This window comes from Dendrobates tinctorius, unplaced genomic scaffold (assembly GCF_039654945.1).
Source record: "Dendrobates tinctorius isolate UK_male_01 unplaced genomic scaffold, ASM3965494v1 ptg000079l, whole genome shotgun sequence".
In the NCBI taxonomy this organism is placed as follows: domain Eukaryota; kingdom Metazoa; phylum Chordata; class Amphibia; order Anura; family Dendrobatidae; genus Dendrobates; species Dendrobates tinctorius.
The window spans coordinates 8,202,600-8,228,295 of record NW_027361747.1 but is presented as its reverse complement, the minus strand read 5'-3'; the positions used below and the strand labels follow the sequence as shown (position 1 = coordinate 8,228,295).

The 25,696-nt window shown below is 45.8% G+C and overlaps 1 protein-coding gene across 1 annotated transcript in view; it reads left to right on the top strand.

Moving 5' to 3' along the window:
• The window catches only part of CORIN (corin, serine peptidase), a 562,174-nt gene extending 536,883 nt beyond the window's left edge, over positions 1–25,291 (top strand). Inside the window, exons 21-22 of the mRNA XM_073583463.1 lie at positions 426–553; positions 24,861–25,291. Coding sequence (XP_073439564.1) covers positions 426–553; positions 24,861–25,043 — 311 coding nt within the window. The 3' untranslated portion in view covers positions 25,044–25,291. The remainder of the gene's footprint in view (positions 1–425; positions 554–24,860) is intronic.
• The last annotated feature ends 405 nt before the right edge of the window (positions 25,292–25,696 follow it).

The window sequence follows — 25,696 nt, the reverse complement described above, 5'->3', positions numbered from 1 at the left end:
AATGAGTGAGAAATGGATTTTCAGAAGAACCCATGATTTTGTTGACCTTGCATATTTGTTTTGTGCTTGTTTCCAAACCATCGTATGAAACTCATTTGCCTGATAGATTCAGAAAAATAAATGTCATTACCTATATAGATCATCACCTCCAATAAAAACCACTGACAGATAGATGGATGTTAAATATATGTGTCATGTTAACGTAAAGGCTGATTTCATTAAACTTCTTAAGATTTTCTTAATGTTGGTTGAGTAGTTTTTAAAGCAAACATAGTTCAATTTCTAACAGACCTTCCAGAAAATGAAAATCAAATGTTGTCCTACAAAAGTATTTTGTGTCTTGATACAGTGCAAAACTGCCATGGATATATCATGTCAGTTGGTTTTATTTTACGTTTAACCCTTTGCCTCCTCTCCCTGATCAGTGCCATTTAAACTACAGGAAGGAGAAGTGCGCATCATATCTTTGGAGCACTGTCGGACATATTTTGACACAATCACATCCAGGATGTTGTGCGCTGGTTATGAATCTGGCACAGTGGATTCTTGTATGGTAAGTCGTACTGGTTTTTGTATAGGTAAACTTGGACATTTTAATGTAAACACACTCTAACCTGATTCCATGGCTCAGATGTAAAATTGTAAAGATGTCTTCACTTCATGTATAGTGATGAGCGGTTCGCTGTGTTCGGCCAGACTTTTTAAAAAGTCCGGTTCGGGACCCGAACTTTACCCCAGATGCCGAACCCTGTATAAGTCAATGAGGACCCGAACTTCAGTGCTGAAAAATGGCTGACAAATGGTCAGAGTAAGGGTTAGGGGGCTGCAAAAGGTAGAAAAATGAGGGTAAGAGCAGGGCAGTTTCCCTGTAAACAAATGTTGATAGGGATATGACTTATAGGGGTTCTGTCACCAGAGTAATCATGGTAAAATAGGAGGTAAATGAACAATAAAAATTTTAACGGAGCCCTCACAGAGACTGGGGCTTGCTGCTGCCAGTCCAGTTAAAAAATTCACCCATAGAGCATGGGGCACAGTACCCCCACAGAAGTAACATACAAATTTCACCCACAGAGCATATGGCATAGTACCCACTGTGGTAACAAAATGCCAGCTCCAGTGGCGTATGTTAAAAATGCTGCGCATGAAAAGCTGGTAGTACAATCTTGGAATGAGCTTGCCGCCCGCTGTGAGACTTGCTACTGGCAGTTCAGTTGAAAATTTCAATCACAGAGCAAAATATTAAGATTTGAGGGTCCTTCAGTGGTTGATACCTTATAATGGCTAATTGAAAAGATGGTAACTCAAATCTTAATATTTTTGTATCTAGTAGCTAACATGGTACGAAGATTTATAACCCACAGAGCCTGTTTTCACATTTCTCCCACAAAAGTTCACCAAAAATTTTACCCACAGAGCATGTTTCCACATTTCCCAGACAGAAGCTGATAACAAATTTCACCCATGAAATATGTTTTCACATTTTCTCCAGAGAAGCTGATTAAAATTTGTGCCCACTTTTGGTTACGCATGGTACTATCACAGAAAAGGGTGTAGAATAGACATATAGAGTGTTTTTGGAAAACTGCACACATGTAAAACTTAATACTGTCACTCTCTACAGATACGTCCTGTCCCTTCGCTAAGCAAAGCAGAAATAAAAGAACCAGGAAGGACAGGTGAAGGAGGCAGTGGACGTGGCGGTATAGGTGGAACAGGCAGGACAGCATGGTAGCTCAGTGGTTAACACTGCAACTTTGCAGCGCTGGGGTCCTGTATTCAAATCTAACCAAGGGCAACATCTGCAAGGAGTTTGTATCTTCTCCCCATGTTTGCTTGGGTTTCCTCCCACACTCCAAAGACTTATTGATAAGGAAATTAGATTGAGATCCCTAATGGGGATAGTGATGATAAATGACAATGTCTGTAAAGTGCTGTTAAATTATAGGCACTATATAACTGAGTAAAATAAATAAAGGGTCAAGGGAGGAGTAATGAAACATTGTTTTTTGTGAATTTTTTGTACCGTATATACTCGAGTATAAGCCGATCCGAGTATAAGCCGACCCCCCTATTTTTGCCACAAAAAACTGGGAAAACTTATTGACTCGTGTATAAGCTGAGGGTGCACAGTGAGTGGCCTCAGTTATCTGCAGTGTGTGGCCCCAGTTATGATGCACAGTGAGTGGCCCCAGCTTTTCTGCACAGTGAGTGGCCCCAGTTATCTGCATAGTGAGTGGCCACAGTTATGCACAGTGAGTGGCCCCAGCTTTGCTGCACAGTGAGTGGCCCCAGTTATCTGCACAGTGAGTGGCCCCAGCTTTTCTGCACAGTAAGTGGCCACAGTTATGCACAGTGAGTGGCCCCAGTTATCTGCACAGTGAGTGGCCCCAGCTTTTCTGCACAGTGAGTGGCCCCAGCTTTTCTGCACAGTGAGTGGCCCCAGCTTTTCTGCACAGTGAGTGGCCCCAGCTTTTCTGCACAGTGAGTGGCCCCAGCTTTTCTGCACAGTGAGTGGCCCCATCATGTTGCTGCTGCCGCTGCCTCCCTTACAAAAAAAAACAAAAACCTGCATACTCACCTCAGTCGCTGCCCCCTGCTCATCAGCGTTGCGCTCTGCAGTGACTGTGCAGGCAGAGAGCGATAGCGCTCTCTGTCCTGAATGTCACTGCAGAGGATGCAAGACAGCAGAGCGCAGGGACAGGTGACTATGCCTCCCCCCCCCGTTCATACTCACCGGGTCCTGGCGCTTGTCTCTGCAGCTCCCCTGCTTGTTGTTCCATGTTGTCGGCGCTGCTCTCTTCCTGGTTCAGCGGTCACGTGGTACCCGCTCATTAAATATGCGCATATTTAATGAGCGGGTACCATTTGACAGCTGAAGCAGGAAGAGAGCAGCGCCGACAACATAGAACAAGCAGGGGAGCTGCAGAGAAGGGTGAGTATGATCTGACACCCCCGCTCCCCCTCCCGGTATATGACTCGTGTATAAGCCGAGAGGGGGACTTTCAGCCCAAAAAAATGGGCTGAAAATCTCGGCTTATACACAAGTATATACGGTATATTTTTTTCTTTTCACTTTGTTCATTGTGTTAGTATTTTTATATTTTTGTTATGTTATGGAGTTAAAACAACCTAGAATTTACAAAATCAAAATTAGCTACATAGAACCACGAGGCATAGGTCCAAGTGAGCGAAAAGGTGGACATGGCTTTATAGGTGAGAGAGGCGTAGCAGGAGGTTGAAAAACACAATTGTTTGAGTTTTTTTATTTGAGGAGGAGTCACCCTAATAAAGTAAATGGCAATTAGAGTACAGTAGAATGCTGACTGGGTGCGGTTAATATAGTTGTCCAGTTATCCAAACGTATGAACCAGTCCTGTGGGATCCACGCCTGCTTCATTTGAAGGAATGTTAGGTTCCCCATGTTTTAAGTAGACAGTCTGTGATCATATTCTCTGCTGTGTTAAACACACTGTCGCGTCCGTCTGCAAGTCTGGGCTGCAGACAGACAGCGCCCCGAGTAGCACCGACACCCTTTACCCCTATACAGGGATCTGGATTTACTGCAGAGCCGAGGAAGCGCTGTCTGAACAGGAGCAGAGTGCCAGAGCAGAATGGTCGCAATAGAAAAGCAGGAAGGGAGCCAAAAATGGAGTCGGAAACCAGGCCAGCAGTGGAGGTACAGAAACGGCAGGCAGAGGCAGAGTCGAGAGTCCAGGCAGAGGTCAAAAACCGGGAGAGTAGCGGAGGTACAAAATCGTCAGGCAGTAGAGGGGGTCAGGAATCCAGGCCAAGGTCAGCGTCAGTAATCAGGAGAAATGCAAGGTACAAAAACGGCAGGCAACAGAGTAGTCAGAAGTTCAGGCTGAGGTCGGAGTTAACGATCGGCAATCACAAGTAACACGTAGGGGAACCAAGAATATATCCGGCGGCTTGCAAGCCCAGTCCCAAGGTATTTGAGGGATCAGGTCGTCCCTCACAGACTCCCGGGCTGGTGATGTCATCAGGACCGCCCCCAGGACCAGACCTGATGATGATGCACCAGCCCCTTCATGACTGACAGAGGAGCGGAGTCTGCGTCCAGTAGACGCCTGCGCAGAAGCCCTTTCATTGTTGCCGCCCTCACTCAGGCGCGAGCCACGGCGCCTCCTAGTGGTTGAGGGCGGAACAGCAGGCCCCGAGATTGACGACATGTCAGTCCGGCGTCTCCTGGTGGCCGAGGCCTGGACAGCAGGCCCCGAGCCCGAGGGCGGCGTGACAGTCCATCGCCTCCTAGTGGCTGAGGGCGGAACAGCGGGCCCCGAGTCTGACGGCGACGTGACAGTACCCCCCTCTCCAGGAGGGGCCTCCGGACCCTCAAAACCCGGTTTGTCAGGGTGAAGGAGATGAAATCTCCTAATTAATGCCTTGGCATGGATGTTCCTTGCGGGGACCCAGGACCTCTCCTCCGGGACGTAGCCCTTCCAGTGTACAAGATACTGTATGGAGTCTCTCACAAGGCGGGAGTCAAGGATACCCTGGACTTCATACTCCAAGGACCCTCCGACCGAAACAGGAGGAGGAGGGGACTGGACAGGGTGAATTGGGGAGCGATACAGTTTGAGGAGAGACTTGTGGAACAGGTTAGGTAATTTAAATGACTGCGGAAGTTTCAAACGGAAGGCTACCGGGTTAACCACTTCTATAATTTCATATGGGCCAATAAATCTGGGACCCAGTTTGGCAGACGGTACTTTCAGTTTGATGTTTTTAGTAGAAAGCCAAACCTTGTCCCCAACCCCCAAGTGTGGCCCCTTGGACCGTCGTTTGTTTGCAGCTGAAGCCTGCCTAACCTGAGCCCCTTTCAAATTCGTATTTACTTCAGACCATATTGTTTTCAAGCGATGTATGTTTTTCTCTACCCCAGGGAGCTCCAACATCCTAGCCGAGAACGACCTAAAGCGCGGATGCAATCCAAGGTTACAAAAAAAAGGGGTAGTTTTAATGGAGTCCTGGTAGCGATTATTTAAGGCAAACTCAGCCAATGGCAGATGTTCTACCCAATCGGACTGGTGTCCTGACACGTAACAACGGAGGTATTGCTCCAGAGCTTGATTAGCACGTTCGGTTTGCCCATTGGTTTCGGGGTGGTAGGCCGAGGAGAAGGATAACTCAACACCGATGCGTTTACAGAACGCCCTCCAGAATTTTGAGACGAACTGGGTACCTCTGTCGGACACAATATTTGATGGAACACCATGAAGACGTACAATGTGCACAAGGAACAATTTGCTCAAGGTTTCGGAGTTAGGTAAGCCAGACAGGGGAATAAAATGGCACTGTTTGCTGAACCTGTCTACCACCACCCAGATACATGTTTTCCCATCTGAGGTCGGCAGGTCTGTGATGAAGTCCATGGAGATGTGGGTCCATGGACTCTCAGGGGTGGGCAAGGACTGAAGCCAGCCAGCAGGGCAATTATGGGTGGATTTGGCGCGGGCACAGACTTCACATGCTGAAACATAGTTCTTACAGTCCTTGACCACCGTCGGCCACCAAAAGTTCCTAGTTACCAACCTGGTGGTATTATTGAGCCCAGGATGACCTGCCAGAACAGAGTCATGTGACTCTTTAAGAACTTGAAGGCGAAAGGAATTCGGAACAAACAATTTTTTGGGGGGTGTAGTGTCAGGAGCTCGTTCCGGAGACCTACGGATCTCCTCCAGAAGGTCCAAGGAAACTGCCGACACGACGATCCCAATGGCTAATATCGGAACGGGTTCACAGTCTTCTGCTTGTGTGGGGCAAAAACTGCGAGAGAGGGCATCGGCCCTCACATTTTTCGTGCCAGGGCGAAAGGTGATTAAAAAAATCGAACCTTGAAAAGAACAAGGCCCACCTGGCCTGCCTGGAATTCAGTCTTTTAGCTGACTCCAGGTAGGTCAGGTTTTTGTGGTCTGTAATGACGGTGACCTTGTGTTTGGCGCCTTCGAGAAAGTGACGCCATTCCTCGAAGGCCCATTTGATTGCTAGTAATTCCCGATTCCCAATATCATAGTTCTTCTCTGTGGCAGAGAACTTTCGGGAAAAAAAAGCACATGGGCGCAGCTGAGTGAGGGCTGCAGTGCCTTGCGATAGCACTGCTCCCACTCCGACTTCGGAGGCATCCACCTCCACAATAAATGGGCGGTCTAAGTCAGGTTGTACTAAAACCGGGTTGGCCACAAAGCATTCTTTTAACGTAGAAAATGCTTGAATGGCCTCGGGATTCCAGTTGGCCACGTCCGCCCCCTTCCGGGTTAGATCCGTGAGTGGCTTGGCAATCTCAGAAAAACTCCTGATAAACTTACGGTAGTAATTGGCAAATCCCAAAAATCGCTGCAGTGCTTTCAGCGATTTGGGTTGCACCCACGCCTTAATAGATTGGATCTTGGCAGGATCCATGCGGAACCCCCTGCCTGAGACCATGTACCCCAAAAATTGTACCTCCTCAGCGAAAAAGACACATTTCTCCAACTTAGCAAACAAGGAGTTCTCCCGCAGTCTCTGCAGTACTGAACGGACGTGTTGAGCATGTGTCACAGGGTCAGTGGAGTAAATCAAAATGTCATCCAAGTACACAACGACATACACACCACAGATGTCCCTGAAAATATCGTTAACAAAGTGCTGAAACACTGCAGGAGCATTGCTGAGTCCGAAAGGCATTACTAGGTACTCAAAGTGACCAAGAGGTGTATTAAACGCTGTCTTCCACTCATCGCCGTCTCTTATGCGGATTAGATTGTATGCCCCCCGGAGGTCAAGTTTAGTAAACCAACGGGCTCCAATTAGCTGATTAAAAAGATCAGGGATGAGTGGAAGTGGGTACTGGTTCTTTATAGTGATTGCGTTTAATTCCCGGTAGTCAATGCAGGGTCTGAGACCACCATCTTTCTTCTCTACAAAGAAGAACCCATCTCCAACTGGTGAAATAGATGGTCTAATGAACCCCTTTCTTAAGCTATCCGCTATGTACTCATTCATGGCCTGACGCTCTAGACCAGAGAGATTAAATATTCTCCCTTTTGAAAGACGGGCATCTGGAATTAGGTTTATAGGACAATCATACTCTCTGTGGGCGGTAGTTTCTCAGACTTTATAACGGAAAAGACATCTCCATAATCCCTGAGAGCAAACGGTATGAAGGGGTGTTTTTTTAGCTTGGTTTGATTTACTGCTACAGACATGCAATTATCCTGGCATTGCGAACTCCAGCGCACCACATCACCTAGGTGCCAGTCAATGACAGGGTTATGTTGACGTAGCCACGGCATTCCCAAAATGACTGCAGACGATAGATTGTCCAACACAAAAATGGAAATAAGCTCAGTATGTAGTGCTCCTACTGACATAGTTATCTTACCAGTAACAAATTTAACCCCCTCCTGAATAATGGATGTGCCATTAATAGCCGTGGTTTTAATTGGAATATTAAGTTTCAGTAGTGGGACACCAAGTTTTTTAGCAGCAAAAGAGTCCATAAAATTCCCTTCAGACCCGCTATCGACATAGGCTTTTAAACACAGAGAATCCTGACCAAAATACAACGAAATAGGTAGTAAAACTTTGGCCGCATCTGCGGGCAATACCTGAGCCTCTGCGCAACCATAGCCAGAGCTGCTCAGAGGCTGATGTTCCCGGGGTACAGATCTCTGACGTTCAGCTTTGTCCCTGGAGTCTCCTAACTGCAGCATGCTCGAGCAGGAAGGTGAGACTGATCCTCCAGGCTGTATACTGAGGCTTGGTAACAGGTGTTTTAGGCCAACAATCAGCTCAGGCAAGAGAGGAAGGAAAAAAAAAATTCAGAGAAACTGTCTTTATATAGGTGTGATATATATATATACACACAAGAGACAGTTTTATTTGGGCCGGATATAATGTCGCGTCCGTCTGCAAGTCTGGGCTGCAGACAGACAGCGCCCCGAGTAGCACCGACACCCTTTACCCCTATACAGGGATCTGGATTTACTGCAGAGCCCAGGAAGCGCTGTCTGAACAGGAGCAGAGTGCCAGAGCAGAACGGTCGCAATAGAAAAGCAGGAAGGGAGCCAAAAATGGAGTCGGAAACCAGGCCAGCAGTGGAGGTACAGAAACGGCAGGCAGAGGCAGAGTCGAGAGTCCAGGCAGAGGTCAAAAACCGGGAGAGTAGCGGAGGTACAAAATCGTCAGGCAGTAGAGGGGGTCAGGAATCCAGGCCAAGGTCAGCGTCAGTAATCAGGAGAAATGCAAGGTACAAAAACGGCAGGCAACAGAGTAGTCAGAAGTTCAGGCTGAGGTCGGAGTTAACGATAGGCAATCACAAGTAACACGTAGGGGAACCAAGAATATATCCGGCGGCTTGCAAGCCCAGTCCCAAGGTATTTGAGGGATCAGGTCGTCCCTCACAGGCTCCCGGGCTGGTGATGTCATCAGGACCGCCCCCAGGACCAGACCTGATGATGATGCACCAGCCCCTTCATGACTGACAGAGGAGCGGAGTCTGCGTCCAGTAGACGCCTGCGCAGAAGCCCTTTCATTGTTGCCGCCCTCACTCAGGCGCGAGCCACGGCGCCTCCTAGTGGTTGAGGGCGGAACAGCAGGCCCCGAGATTGACGACGACATGTCAGTCCGGCGTCTCCTGGCGGCCGAGGCCTGGACAGCAGGCCCCGAGCCCGAGGGCGGCGTGACAGTCCATCGCCTCCTAGTGGCTGAGGGCGGAACAGCGGGCCCCGAGTCTGACGGCGACGTGACACACACGTTCCGACATGACAGTTGCAGACCAGGACCTCCAAGGCAAGCTCAGGCCATGTATCTAATTTGGAGACCCAGAAATTAAATATGGCAGACCCATCTGTTAGTACATGGAGACCTGTGGGCCCGTGCTCTTCCACTATGTTGTTGAAACATTGGCACCTGCTAATACGAACCCTATTACATGGTGGTGCTGTATGTTTCAGCCATGCTAACCCTGCCTTCTGAGGTGCTGGCGGTACTCAAGCTGCGTTGGCGACTTCCTCCTCCGCTTCTGCCTTGTTCTTCCACTGAGCCCCCGCTGCCAGGTGGGAAAGCCATTAGTAGTTTCTCTACCAGTGTCTGCTTGTATTCTTGCATTTGGTGCTCACACGCAAGTGACGGAAGTAATGATGATATGTTGTCCTTCTAGCGGGGAATCAGCAGGATGGCCACCCAGTAATCTGCACTGGTAACAATATGGGCAACTCGGTGGTCTTTGTGTAGACACTGCAGCATGTATTGACCCTTATGCCAGGATGCACAGAGACATCGACAAGCTGTCCTCAGTGGGAAGTGTATTGTCTGGGTAATCTATCCCCCCAGCCATGCTCCAGTGATGCCTGTGAGCTGATCTGAGTGCCACCCTGATCTCAACATGGTAGTTCCTCCTCATCATCATCATCCTCCCAAACTGTCCCCTGGCTGTACAGTTGGGTACCTGGCCACTGTTGGGACAGTAACCCCCTTCAAGCCATGTTTGGACAACAGGCCTGATAACGGTGTAAATTGGCCCTGCTCCTCTTCCTCCGGTGCCGACACCTCATCCTTCGTGGCCTGAATTGTCTTATTCCAGCAGGCATATAACTGGTATAGTAATACTGATGATAGCATTATCAATGCTTGCCATATTGGTGGAATATTTGAAGCAGCATAAGATGGCATACACGTCCCGCATGGAGGCCCACTCATTTTTGGTGAAGTGGTGTTGTTCTGCAAGCGTCTCAGACGTGCATGTTGCAGCTGAGAATCCACTATTGCCTGCAGTTTGCACAGACTCTCCAGCAGATGCAAGGTGGAGTTTCACATTGTTAGTACATCACATATCAGCCAGTGAGCGGGAAGGCAGAAGTGATGCTGCAGTGCAGTCAGGCAAGCAGCAGGGCGAGATGTTATGATGAGTCACCGAAGGAGGAAAAAACAAAATACTAGCTAAGTCCAGAAAAACCAGAGAGGTTGGCAGCTATCGGATTGCAGACCCCTGAACCTATCCACAACAACTAGCAGTAGCCGTGGGGGGTTCCTACGGTGCCCTAGACCCCTCGATCACAGCCGGAGAACTACATAGCCTAAAGACAGAAAGGGGGAAAAACTAAACTGCCCCAGAGCAGACCCCAAAGCAATAGGCAGCCCCCAACATATAATGACGGTGAAGCAAGATGAAAACACTAACACAGATAGAAAGATAGGTTGAGCAAATGATGGGGCCCAAGCTAACTAAATAGGACAGGATAGGAAAGCTGCTGTCTGCCATCCGCAAAGACCCTATCCAAAATGAGCCAACCGACTGATAGGAAAAACAGGCCCTGAAGTCGCTAGGCTTCAAAAGACTATATTAGCACTCAGGTATATTCTGAAGACAGAGCAAAAGATCAACAGATCAGAGACAAAAATGGAATTCAGCTCACCCCGGCCGGGGATGGCAGAACTCCCAAAAAACAAGGCAAAACAAAACTGAAGAGTACAAAGCAGAGCAGAAAAACTTAGCTTTGAGACGCAGGAATCAGACTGGTCTCCAAGAATCCAGCAGGATCACCAGCAAGGCAGAAGGGTGTCGGCTGCCTTATATCCAGTCCTCAATTCCAGCCACCCAGTCATTATCTAGCTGCCCAGGTGTTTGGTAATCAGTCTCACTACCTTCCTTCACCAGAGGAGGGAGTTCATCAGACCTCAATGGTGAAGGGAAAAATGAACTCACAACAGCGAGAATGTTGAAAGTGCACACACACTGCCCGCACTCTCTGTAGCAGCTCCAACATGTGTGGATAGTTTTTCAGGAATCTCTGCACCACCAAGTTCAGCACATGCGCCAGGCAAAGGATGTCCCATAAGCAGATGAATTTCACAACAGCCTATTGTCGTTTCGACCTGTCTGTGCTGAAGATAGTGGTGCAGTTCGTACTGTGACTAAAGGTACTGTCACACTAAGCGACATCGCTAGCAATATTGCTATAACTTGTGACATTATAGCGATATCGCTAGCGATATCGCTGTGTGTGATACTTACCTACAACCCACTCCCCCGCTGGTTATCGCTGATCGCGCGAGAACGTCCAGGACTGCTTCTCGTCGTAAGCTTCCTGCGGCGCTTCCTGTGGAGAGACGAGCGTGGAGCCGAGCGGGAGGATGCAGGATCGCCTAGTGTGACAGGTAAGTAGCGACCCCCATCCCCAGCGATGTCGCTGGTGAGATCTGCCTGTGTGGCAGCTCACTAGCGACCACTTAGCGATGTACCAGCAATCCTGACCGCGTCATATCGCTGTTCGGGATCGCTGGTACATCGCTAAGTGTGACAGTACCTTAAGTGAGAAGGTGGTGGAGAATCCGGAGTAGGAGGAGGAGACAACCTGAAAAGATAACGATGCAGCAATCCTCAGTATTGGTAGGACATGGGTTACAACGCCTTCTGCCTCTTTCCTAGCAGCCACTACATTTACCTAATGGGCAGTTAGGGAGATGTAATGTCCCTGGCCCTGCGTACTTGTCCACGTATCGGTGGTAATGTGGATCTTGTCACTGATTGCGTTGAGCAGTATACACCTGATTTGCTGGGCAACATGTTTGTGCAGGGCAGGGATGGCCGGCCTGGCAAATAGTGGCGACTCAGAACAATGTACTATAGGACAGCCACCAACATCAGTTTTTTTTCAAATTGTACATATCCACCAGACCAAATGGCATAATTTCTAAGGCCAGTAATTTGGAAATGCTGCAATTCGGGATCATGGTTAAGCGTGGCTATGGGGGTATTTCCTCTTTCTCTTGAGGGTTTGGGGGGATGGAAAGCTAAACCCTTCCATGGGATGGTGTGAAGATGCTCGGTATCACAAGTGGTGGTGATGATGATGCTGTCACAACCTCTCTTTGCAGGGAGACAGGTGACCCTGTTGTTAGTGAGCGGGAGGAAAAGGCTGAGACTGCAGCGGAAGGAGGCTCAGATGTGTCCTTTTTTGTCATACAGGAGGTGCTCAGGGTCAGAACATTTTTGCCTTACTTTAGGGTCTGAGGGCACAGCATGCAAACCACCTGTCACTTCGACCGAGCCCTCAACCCTGCCCTCCTTGACGGTCTGCACACTGCAGAAAGATGCTACCGTTAGGAACTGAGTTTCGTCATCATCTCACATGGTCTGTGGTGGTCCACTGACCTTGTTCACTAGCATTCTCACGTACTCATCCTCCAACTTAACAAGTGGTTGGACATCAGTGCACTCAGTCTCTCCTGCTTCTCTGGCAGGGCCAGGTGGATGGGCCACGGAACAGCCAGTGAAGTCATCAAAAAGCAGAAGAGACAGCTACATGATTTGGGGCTCAGACTGCTTGGCTGATTAGCAAGTGGGTGAGGTGGAAGCTTGATTACTATGGTCCTCAGGTGCCAAATATTCACTTTCTGCAGTGGACTGAGCCGAAGATAATGCTAAGGAACTATAGCCACTCTAAGCCATCCAGTCTAACACCTTTTCAACATCTTGCGGCCTCACCATTTGTGCAGCGGTATTCAGGCCTATGAACGTCCTTGGCATGATCCAGTCCTGGTTTTGAGACCTGTCTGCCCTTTTTCCGGGCTGATCATGTCAAGGGTTAACTTTGCCTGGCCTTTTGGGTTGAGGTTTGCTATTTCTTCCTGCTGCATCCTGCAGGCAGTGTCAGTTATATTTTCTGCCTACGGCTTGAGTATCTGACTCTGGTAGTACCCTGATTTGTCCTGCTGCGCTTTTTGACCTTGCCCGTGTCTGTTCCTCCCTGTCTGCCTGTCCTGTCTTAGTGTTTCCTGATTGCTTTTGGATTTCCTGGTGTTTGACTCGGCTTTGACCCCAATTTGACGTTGCCTCTGGTCCCTGGTACTTCTGCCTTTTGTCTGGTATTGAACCTTTGGCTCTCCACTGACTCTGTGCTTGCTTTTTCCCTTGGTACTGCGTAACGGTCTAGGTTTTGACTCTGCTTGTTTGACTATTCTGGTGCCACTTGATGGTGGCTTTGCTGCAGCTCTGCAGGTCTGCTCTTGCAGATTTGTTACTATCCTTCCACTCTATTGCCATCTAGTGGAGTTTTCAGTTACCTGCATAGCTGCAGCGTGACATTATAACTGACCATTGACAGTTTTATTTTTCTCTTTACTCCTCTCTTTATGGATCCGCTTTGCACGTTGGCAGATCAGATGTCTAGCCTAACTCACATGATGCAGGGTTTGTCTGTTGAACATAGAGCCCTGGCCACTTCTCATAATGAGCTTCAAAAGGAGCTCTCTGAGATGGTTAAGTCTGTTCAGGGTTCTATTTCCCAATCTGCCTGTAGGCACTCGGACCCCACAGATGTCTCGTTCCACGCTCCTGAACCTACGGTGAGGCTCCCAGATACTTTTTCCAGAGAGAAGGAGAGGAGAAGTTCCGTACATTCAGGGAGAATTGTAAGTTGCTTTTCTCTGTGAGACCCCACTCCTTTGGGGATAAGCGTCAAGGGGTGGGGATAATTATTTTTTTACTCCGAGTGGGTCCCCAGACTTGGGCTTTTTCGTTACCTGCTACTGCCCCCGAACGTGTGTCTGTGGATAGGTTCTTTGAGACCTTAGGACTGATTTTTGATTAAGCAGAACGGGTCAAGGAGGCAGAGGACACCATCATGGGTCTCTTCCAAGGTAAACTCATCACCGAATGGTATTGCTCTATGTTCAGGCGGTGGGTCACTGAAGGTGCCTGGAACAACTCTGCACTTAGATGTCAATTCAGGAGAGGACTGTCGGATCATCTTAAGGATGCTCTGGCTCCCCACCTGCCACCCAGCTCTTTGGAGGAGGCTATGACTCAGGCCATTCGTATGGATCGGAGGTTGCGGAAGAGTGGCGTAATGCAACAAGAGACTCCTTTACATCCGGCTAATTCCGATGTGGCACCCGATACTGAACCTATGGTGGTAGGGGCCACCAACCTGAAGGAGAGGAGGCGATGATGAGAGGGGAGATTGTTTTTACTGTGGAGTACCTGGACATTAGAAAAAGGACTGCCCCTCTTGCCCACCGACTGACAAGCTGCTGAGTCTGGGTGATCATCGAGGAGGACGCCTAAACTCTCGGGTACCTTTTTCCTCATGTCAAAAAATGTTGCTGGAGGTGGAACTTTGTTAAGGGGATTGTTTCACACCCACTTCTGCTTTCGTGGACTGTGGGTCATACATGAACTTTATTGACTCACTCTTGGTATCTAAGTGTCTGATAGGGACAGTAAAGGGCCTATTACACTAAGCGATATCGCTAGCAATATCGCTATAACGTCACTGGTTTTGTGACGCTGCAGCGATATTGCTAGCGATATCGCTATGTGTGATACTAACCTCCGACCGGCTCCACTGCTCGTTATCGCTGATCGCGCGAGAACGTCCTGGGCCGTTTCTCGTCGGCCACTTCCTGCTGGGCTTCCTGTTGTGACAACGAGCGACGCGTGGACGCGGGCGGGAGGACATCAGGATCGCCTCGTCTGACAGGTAATTAGCGACCCCCGACCGCTGCTATGTCGCTGGTGAGATCTGCCTGTTTGGCAGCTCACTAGCGACCACTTAGCGATGCACCAGCGATCCTGACCGGGTCATATCGTGGTCGGGATCGCTGGTGCATCGCTAAGTGTAGCGGTACCCTTAGGCTTGAAACACACCAATTCATATCATTGCCATTGATAAGACTCTGCTGGTTAAGAACATTGTTAAATTTGTCTTGGAGGAGTTCCTCCTCAAGGTGGGTTCTTTGCATCATGAGCGCATCTCATGTTATGTTCTGGACAATCTTCCAGCGGGACTGGTGTTGGTATTCCCCTGGTTACGGTTACATAATCCTGTTTGACTGGGAATATTGAAATATTGTAAAATCGGGGCCTAATGGTTGTAAAGGTTGTCTTCCTACTGTAATGGTGTCGTCCATTAATCTGGAGGGTATTCCGGAGTCCCTGAAGGATTTTAAGGACACGTTTTCCGAAAAAGAGTCTGAGGTTTTACCACCACATCGCTTCTATGATTGCCCATGTCTGTACAATCTTTCTGGACCATAACGTTCTGCTATGAAAGAGTATGTCTCTGAAAATTTACGTAAAGGACTCATCCATCCCTGTCTATCCTGTGGCTGCTGAATTTTTTTTTGTTTTTTTTGTTAAGAATACAGATGGTGGTTTACGCCCTTGCCTTGATTTTCGTGAATTTAATAAGAATATGGTGAGAAATACTTACCCTCTCCCGCTCATCCCTGATCTTTTCAACCAATTGTCTGGGGCTAAGTGGTTTTCTAAAGGGGGTTTTACACATAGCGATATCGCTAGCAATATCGCTAAAACGTTACTGATTTTGTGACGTTATAGCGATATCGCTAGCGATATCGCTGTGTGTGATACTTACCTACGACCGGCTCCCCCGCTGTCCATCGCTGATCGCGCGGCTCCATTTCTCGTCGTCGGCTTCCTGCTGGGCTTCCTGCTGTGTGAGACGAGCGACGTGTGGACGCGGGCGGGAGGACGTCTGGATCGCTGTATGTGAAACGTGAGTGTCGTGCGCTGTGTCGCTGCTGCATCGCTGTGAGATCTTTCTGTGTGAAAGCTCACTAGCGATCATTTAGCGATGCACCAGCGATCCTGACCGGGTCAGATCGCTGGTCGGATCGCTGGTACATCGCTAAATGTAAAAGGGCCTTAAGTTAGACCTCAGGGGAGCATATAATGTTATTCGTATTCGGGAGGGGATGAGTGAAAAACGAGATTTCTCACTTTTGATATTTAGTTTGAAAACCTGGTTATAAACTTTGGTCTCACCAATGTGCCAGACGTGTTTCAGGATTTCACTAATATTGTTTTTTCCGACTTTATTGGGCATTTTGTGGTAATATATTTAGATGACATCCTGGTAGTTTCATCTGACAAGGAATCTCACTTGGGTCATCTGTGTGCAGTTCTCCAGAGGTTACGGGAGAATTTGCTGTTCGCTAAACCTGAGAAGTGTGTATTTTTTGTCCAAGAGCTGTCCTTTCTTGGGGTCATTCTGGCTGCTAAAGGGTTTCGCATGGACCCTGGAAAGGTGCAAGCCATTGTTGATTGGCTGCAAACCAAAAATCTGAGAGGTCTTCAGCGCTTTTTGGGGTTTGCAAATTATTATCGGAGATTTATTAAAGGGTTTTCTTAGGTGGTCAAGCCTCTCACTGATCTCACTCGAAAGGGGGCTGAACTTAAAAACTGGTCAGTCTCGGCAATTGCAGCATTTTCTTCATTGAAAAAATGTTTTATGTCTGCTCCTGTGTTGGTGCAGCCCGATCCGTCGGAATCATTCATTGCTGAGGTAGACGCATCGGAGGTGGGAGTGGGGGAAGTGTTGTCTCAGGGACCCGCCACTTTGACTAACTTGAGACCTTGTGCATTTTTCTCCAAGAAATTTTCTCCTGCTGAGAGAAATTATGATTTCGGGAATCGGGAGTTATTAGCCATAAAACCGGCTTTTGAAGAATGGAGGCAATTTTTGGAGGGGGCTGTTCATCGGATTACGGTGATTGCGAACCACAAGAACCTGTCCTACATTGAGTCGGCTAAACGCTTAAGTGCTAGGCAGGCGAGGTGATCGCTTTTTCTTCACTGTTCCATTTTTCCATCACCTTTCAGCCAGGTTCCAAGAATGTCAAGGCCGATGCCTTGTCTCGCAGTTTGGATCCGGTGTCACCTCCCGAACCTCCCTCCTCCATTCTTCAGCACAGGGTGGTCGTTGCTGGGGTGTCCTCTGAGATGGAGTGGGAGATTTGTGAGGTTCAGTCTCTTGCTACTCCATCATTGTCGAAGAATAAGCTCTTCGTCCCTGTTCAGTATCAGTTTAGGGACTCCGGGAGTTTCATGACTCTGCTCTCAGTTCTCAGTGGGCATCCAGGTGTCTCGGCTACCCGGAGAGCTATTGCTAGACTGGTCTTGCAGACTTGTTACTATCCTTCCACTCTATTGCCATCTAGTTGAGGTTGCAGTTACCTGCATTGCTGCCGCGTGACCGTCCTTTTGCCTGCATGCAACAGAGGAACATGCTGGGCATGTAGCAGGTACAGAACTACCACCTCCTCTCCCTGAATCAGCCACTACCACCAGATAATCTAGCACCACCAAGGCCATGTCCCCTATTTGGGGCTTTCCTCCTTTTTGGAGGTTGTTTTTGTAAACACTACTCACAAAGAGATGGTGGAAGAGTAGATTTATTTATTTGCAACACACATCGGTCCTGAGAAATTATTTATTTGGCCTACTAATGGCAACGAGATGGCTGATGCCAATTATTTATTTGTCACACAACTAGAAAACAAACAGCGGTTCTGGAAAAAAAATTATTTGGCCTATAAATGAAAACAAGATGGCTGATCCCAATTACTTATTTCCCACACTAATAGAAACACACCAGTTTAGGAAAATATTTTTTTTTGGTCGATAAATGGCAACAAGATGTTTGATGCCAATCATTTATTTACAACACAACTAGAAAACACAGCAGTCCTGAAAAATGATTTATTTGGCCTATACATGGCAACGCAATAGTTGATGCCAATTATTTACTTGCAATACTACTATAAAACACAGTGGTCCTGAAATTTTTTCTATGTTGCCGATAAATGGCAGCAGGATGGCTGATGCCAATTATTTATTTGCAACACTTCTAGAAAACTTATAGCAGTCTTGAAAAATGATTTATTTTGCCAATAAATGGCATCAAAATGGCTGATACAAATTATTTTTTTTCCCAGACTATTATGAAACACACCGGTTTAAAAAAAAAATATTTATTTAGCCTAGAGATGGCAACAAGATGGCTGATGCCAGTTATTTATTTCCCAGACTAGTTTCTGCATACAAGAGGCATCTTAAAGCTGTCATCACCAACACATTTGTTGAGAATTTCATGTCAATAGCACCGTATTTACTTAGAAAATTGGTGACATGTTCAATACTTATTTCACCAGCTGTATTTGTCATCTATTATTTTAGGTTTGCATCTATTTGAAATTAAGAGCAATTAGCAATAAATTAATAAATATTCCGCCATTTCCTGCACCTGTGGGCATGGAACAATGAACAACTTATGTTAAATGCGCTGTGGGCATGTTAATGGTTCATTTTTATTCTAACTCTTCAAGGCAGTATGAGTCTTTAAATTTTTAGGCATTAATCCCTTAGATAACTGTATGATTGTTGTACGCACATGCGATGCGTCCACAGATCGTTGCAACTCAGCCACACTTCCTTGTAATAACAGTCCAGGAGAAACAGAGTTGATTTTCTCTGAAATCTTGTATTTAAGCACAATGCAGCAGGTGGAAAGAGTAATCCAAATCAGAGAAGTACACATGTACATCCAAAAATGGATACAGCAAACTGATAATGAGAAAGAGGGGGTGAGCTTCTTTGTCTTTTAAAAGGACGAGATCTTCTTGTAGGTTAGGAGTTGGCTTCTGCCATTTGTGACCATTTTGAAGCAGATGCAGATATTCAGTCTTCCACTGATTCCAGAATACATTAGACAGATGTTGTACTGGCTTCCATTGACGTCGAAAATGTCTTTATGATCAAGTCCCCGGGAGGGAATGGAAAAGCTCCAATCTTCTGCGTAAGGAGTGTAGCTGGAATGAGAATCATCGGAGCATCAGGGTCGGATGATACCGGAACCAAAGGAGTGGAGAAAGGGGGTCAGTGGACGGCTTGCCCGATTGTCTTTAGCAAGACTGCATGGACCAGGGCTCATGCCACTGAACACCTGCTCTATCTCTCGGTGGGCAATACACTACACAGACAACACAGGGTTAGGGTAAAACATCGTGGCAATACTTTATTGAACCACAACACCCAATAGCAAACAGAAAAATCACATAAATTACCTGAAGATGGTGCACATTACAGAGTCTCACCCTTCCCTTGTGCTGACTTGCCAGGATAATGGCAGATATTATGTTCGAGCTCCCAGGGTCGCTACTCCACTTGTGATACACACACAGAGAGGAGGTAATGACAAGCATAGAGAGATATCCAAGAGCAGTCCTTCAGCCGAGTCCAAAGTACCCTGAACTGGGATCCTGAAGAGTGACACCAACCAGAAGAAAACAAGTCTCTTTTATTCCTGAGGCAGGTGATCTATTTTTAGTTTTATCCAGTGTCCTTCAGTCCACCCTCAAAGCCTTTCCCTATCTACCTTCAAAGTCAAGAAACTGGGTATAGAATACAATACACAATTAGCATATCAGCACACAATAAACAAGGATAAACATACACTATGTACAAGGTACCATTACAGACTTAAGGCCCCTTTACATTTAGCGATGCACAAGCGATCCCGACCACGATATGACCCGGTCAGAATCGCTGGTGCATCGCTAAATGATCGCTAGTGAGCTGCCACACAGGCAGATCTCACCAGCGATACAACGGACGATACTTACCTTTCAGACGCGGCGATGAAGACGTCCTCCTGCCCGCGTCCACTCGACGCTCGTCTGCACCAGCAGGAAGCCCAGCAGAAAGCAACCGACGAGAAATGGAGCTGCGCGATCAGCGATAGACAGCTGGTCGGAGGTAAGTATCCCTCATAGCGATATCGCTATAACGTCACAAAATCGGTGACGTTATAGCGATATTGCTAGCGATATCGCTATGTGTAAAACCCCCTTTACATAGTATATTAAATGGTATGCAAGTCTGTCTTCTTGACTCACAAAGCCAGACAAACACTTTAATCCACCAGCCAATATACAGATAAAAACACAATTCTTCTTGGTTTGCAAAAACATGGTTGTTTGGGAAATTAAGATACAATCTGGTTTCTTCACAAAAGGTCTGGCATTTATTATAGCTGACACCTCTGTGAGGAAAGTGACCAGCACTTCACGGGTGAGAGGAAGCTTGTGGTCAAGCAACATGGAATTGATTGCGATGTCCAATTCATCTCTCACAACATCAGCGATTTGTACTGCACAAAGTTCAAACCTTGGTACTGAGTGTGCAGGTTTAGGAGTTAGTTTGGCCTTACCCAGAATGAAACCACAGTGCATTTCATTGTGCGCTCCTGAGGTCTTCAGATAAGCTACTGTGGCTATGGCTTCTGTAGACACGTCGGATAAAATGTGGACTTTTCTTCTGGCAGCAACTGAAGATGTTACAGAATAACAACGTGGGACTTGGAGTTGTTCTAGGAGCATCCCAATCTGTATTTTCAGCAGTAAACTATCTTAGCAGTATCTTGCCTTGAATGGTGATGGGTGCGACGAACCCAATAGGATCATAGATACTGTTTAGTATAGATAGGACTCCTTGTTATACATAATGGGAGGAATAGGGCTAAGCAACAGCACATGTGAAAAAGACTTGGGTATACAAATAGATCATAAACTGAACATGATTCAACAGTGTGATGCAGCAGCAAAAAAAGGCAAATGCAATTTTAAGATGTATTAACAGAAATATACAGTCTAAATCACGTGAAGTCATTACTGCCATCTACTCCTCTCTGGTCAGACCTAATCTGGAATACTGTGTCCCGTTTTGGGCACCACAGTTTAAAAACGACATCAACAAACTGGAGAAAGTTCCGAGAAGAGCGACCAGAATGGTGACCGGTCTGCAAACCATGCCCTATGAAGAAAGGTTACAGGATTTGGGAATGTTTAGCTTGCAAAAATGAAGACTGAGAGGAGACTTAATAGCTGTCTACAAATATCTCAAGGGCTGTCACATTGTAGAAGGATCATGTTTATTCTCATTTTCACAAGGAAACATGAGAAGCAATGGAATGAAACGGAATGGGAGGAGACACAGATTAGATATTAGAAAAAACTTTTTGACAGGGTGATCAATGAGTGGAACTCTGTTTCTCCTGGATTCTTATTACAAGTCAGTGTGGCTGAGTTGTAATTATCTGAGGATGCCTCACATGCGAGTACAAGAATCATACAGTTGTCTAAGGGTCTGTGCACATGGTGCGGTTTCTACTGCGGATCCGCAGCGGATTTGCTGCTGCGGATCTGCAGCAGAACTGCAGGTGATGTACAGTACCATTATAGCCTATGAAAAAAAAAAAACCGCTGTGCACATGCTGCGGATTTTTCCGCGGAAAAAAAAAAGCAACATGTGACTTCTTTTGTGCGGTTTTGCTGCAGTTTTCCACCTGCTCCATTCTACAAATCCGCAGGTGGAATACGGTCATTTGACCTGCAGATTTAGTAAAATCCGTGCGGAAACATCTGCGGGAGGATCCGCACCGTGTGCACATAGCCTAAGAGATTGAAGGCTAAGGATTTAGAAACTTATACTGCCTTGAAGAGTCAGAATAATGGAAAGAGTAATCCAAAACAGTGGCTTACATAGAGTCTGCAAACTGCCTGTTCTGGTTATAAACAGCAGCATTGTATATGAGTTCCTCTGCAGCTAGGAGCAGAACAGCCCGCACCTTTGCTTTCCTGTGTACAAGTACAAATTCCCTATCAGTATGTTTTCAAAGTGTGGGAGGAAACCAGAGTACCCAGAGGAAACATACACAAACAAGGGGAGAACGTGCAAACTACTTGAAAATGTTGTCCGTGCTGGGATTTAAACCTAGGACCCCAGCGCCGCAAGGCTGCAGAGCTATCCACTGAGCCATTATACTATAATTTAAATTATAATGCTATTCTCCCTACTGATTTCCTTAAGGTCTGTGCACATGATAAAGCCTTAACTAATCCCACTCAGCACATTGCTTGACTTAATTTGTAGCTTCATATTGTGTCTCATCCTAAAATATGGGCTAGATTTGAATTGTGTGTGTATTCAGGAAGCGTCCATCTTTGTTTTATTTCAAGTATCGTTAAAGCTCTACTACTTTCCTCTTCATTCGCTTTCCTCCTTGTCTATAAACTGTTTTCTGTGCCTTATGAGACGCTCTTTCCCCTCTGTGCCACAGATTAACAACTCCCTCCCCCATGCTGCCTCTACCTCTGAGAGAAGGGAGCAGAGAGAGCTTTCAGAACCAGGAGCAGATGCTCTGATGCATTTCTTAGCATTTCTGTAAGCACTAAGCTACAAAAAAGACAAATATAGACAATATAGAACAGCAAAATGGTAGAACATATTTAATGAAAACCATTTCAAAAGTTGTTTATCTTTGCATATAGGAATCATATACCGTATTTTTCAAACTAAAAGACGCACTTTTTTCCTCCAAAAATGACATCCCTTCCATGTGCTGCTTACAAGCATAAAGCAGTTGCTGGCACCGAAGCAGGACGCTGCGAGGGAGTGCCAGGTAGGTAAGTGTAATTTTTTTTTTTTTTTTTAATGTTTTCTGATGGAGAAAAGCATACCAGGATGGGGGTGGGGGCAATTATCAGGATGGGGCTATGCATACTAGGAAGAGATGGGGGTACTGCATACCAGGATAAGGATAGAGCCATGCATACCAGAATAGGCATGGGGCCATACATACTAGGATGAGATAGGGGCCCTGCATACCAGGGTAGGGATGAGGGGGCCATGTGTATCGGGTTGGGGATGAGGGGACTATATATACCAGGATAGGGGATATTAAATACAGAATTGATCTCATTTTTTGCTTAATTTTTTTTTTCCAAATTTCCTCCTCTAAAACCTAGGTGCGTCTTAGGCTGGAGTCACACACAACCATTAAAAAAATCGGTCCGATTTTAACGGTACGAAATCACACAAAGATTTCTTGTCCAGCGATCCGTCTGTCATCCCATTTTCCGGCGATGAACCGATTTTATTCGCATCTAAGCATCAAATTGACATCCAATGCCAATGCCTGATGCTCTTTCCTGTTGACCTGGAGAAGTCTTGCGATTTAATCGCAAGTCACACATGTGGTGCATTTTCAATACGATTTTTAATCGCATCCATAGACTTGCATTGGCGAATCCCATCCGAAAATCGATGACAATCGCAGCATGCTGCGATTGTCTCGGTCCGAGGAATGGATCCGATAAAAAAACGCATGATGGGAACAGCACCATAGAATAACATTGGGACGAATGCAATGCGATTTTTTTATCGCATTGCATTCGTCCGATTTAATCGCTAGTGTGACTCCAGCCTTATAGTCCGAAAAATACGGTAAATGATTAAAAAATTCTGTGCGCAGGTATTAAAGATCTTAAAAGCCCTTAAAGATGACCTTTGACCAGGTCAAAAATGGCCGGCTTTTGCTTTTATCTTATGCCATCATTACTCCTTACCTCTTTTTTTAATTTTAACCCCTTAGTGACGGGGCCAATTTTTTAAATTCTGACCAATGTCACTTTAGGTGGTGATAACTCTGGAACGCTTCAACAAATCCCAGTCATTTTGAGATTGTTTTTTCGTGACACATTATAATTTATGATAATGGTAAATTTAGGTTGACGTGTTTTTAGTTTATTTATAAAAAATATCAGAAACTTGACAAAAATGTAAAAAAAATTGCTATTTTCAAACTTTGAATGATTATCCCTTTAATCTAGATAGTCATATCACAGAAAAACATTAATAAATAACATTTCCCACATGTCTGCCTTACATCAGTACCATTTTAAAAACACTAACTTATTTTGTTAGCCTTTTAGAAGGTTCTACATTTTTCATTTTTTCAAGGAAATTTACAAAATTTATTTTTTTGAGGGACCTATCCAGGTTTGAAGTGACTTTGGGGGTCCTATATATTGGAAAACCCCCAAACATGATACCATTTTAAAAACAGCACCCCCTGACATATTGAAAACTGCTGTCAGGTAGTTTATTAACCCTTCATGTGATTTTCAGGAATTACTGCAATGTGGTATAGCAGGAATGAAAAAATGTTTGTTTACCACCTAAATGTCGCTAACTTCTGAACTGACAGCTATAGCCGGGAGACTCTAAAGGGGGTTTTACACATAGCGATATCGCTATAACGTCACCGATTGTGTGGTACTTACCTCCGACCGGCTCCCCCGCTGTCCATCGCTGATCGTGCGAGAATGTCCGGCTCCATTTCTCGTCGTCCGCTTCCTGCTGGGCTTCCTGCTGTGACGACGAGCGACGCGTGGACGTGGGCGGGAGGACGCCAGGATCGCTGTGTGTGAAAGGTGAGTATCGTGCGCTGCGTCGCTGCTGCATCGCTGTGAGGTCTGCCTGTGTAACAGCTCACTAGCAATCATTTAGCGATGCACCAGCGATCCTGACCGGGTTGGATCGCTTGTCGGATCGCAGGTGCATTGCTAAATGTAAAAGGGCCTTAAGGCCGCTATTTGGCCATGAACTGCTATGGCAAACATCAGGACCACACAATCATGATCTCGGTGTGTCAATTAGATTAAAGCAGAAGTCACCAGAATCTATTAACCATTTATTTGATGTAGTCACTTTTGACAGCAGCAACTAAGGGGTTAAACAGATATGGATGGTGACAACACAGATCGTTTATGATACAGCAAGTTGTCAGCTATAGTGTACAGCTGACAGCTGCTGAATTGTCACCTGTATGGGGATGATAATCTCTTTTATCTCAGGTCAGTTAAAAGACATATTGGCTGTCATTAAGGGGTTAAATCCATCTATATGGTTCCAGAGAAAACCCCATCCCATTGTAAAAGACCATAAAAATGAATACTAAATAAAAAGGCCCTTATGGCCGGTGTTAAATAAAAAAACAAAACAACTGATTATTCTGAAGCAACGGGTAAAAAAGCAAAATCCTGCCACTTAATTTAACTAACCCGATGTATTACCTTTATATTCTATTAATTCTTTACTATGTTCCCCTCCACAAGGCCACTGTCCTTCATTTTGTAGCTTGACATATACCCTATATTAAGATATTAACTTGCTCCATTACTGCTCAACCAACTTATTTGCTTTCTTGCAGGGAGACAGTGGTGGACCTCTGGTGTGTGAACAGTCAAAGGGACAGTGGACACTGTTTGGTCTAACATCCTGGGGATCTGTATGTTTTTCCAAAGTCCTAGGACCAGGCGTCTACAGTAACGTGTCACATTTTGTCGACTGGATTGAAAGACAAATCTACATTCACAGCTATTTAATCAACTAAAGAATATATAACTGATTCACACAATGAGAGACTAATGAGAAGAAGCCTTAACCTCAATGGAGGTTTTTATGTGTTGAGATATTTGTTGTGTGTAACAATGAAAAATATATATTTTTTTTGGTTTTCAATATTAGATATTTTAGTCAAAAATTTTTGGACTTTTGTATATATCTGTTCACAGTGTTGTTCTTTTCTGTGTGATCATTCCTAAATGACCTCAGATTTCAGGAAATGTATTTTATTGTTGTTCATAGGGAAAGGTTGAATATTTATATATATATATATATATATATATATATATATATATATATATACACACATATATATATATATATATATATATATATATAGTTATTTTAGATTTAGCCTAATTAGGATTTTTAGAGCATATTAACAAACCTTCCTTAGATGCAGTTGTTTGTCAAAGTAAGCTTGGACAATAGAAGTATGAGCTACAATGCAAGAAAGTTTCCTGTTTGCTACGTCTACATCAGTGGTCTATACCCTGTCGCTCTCCAGCTGTTGTAAAACTATTACTCCCAGCATGCCTGGACTGCCAGTCTTCTACATTAACCATGGTGACAACAAATACTTTGGCATATCAAAAAAATACATATAATTTATCAATTTAGAGTTATTGCCAAGATTTGAGG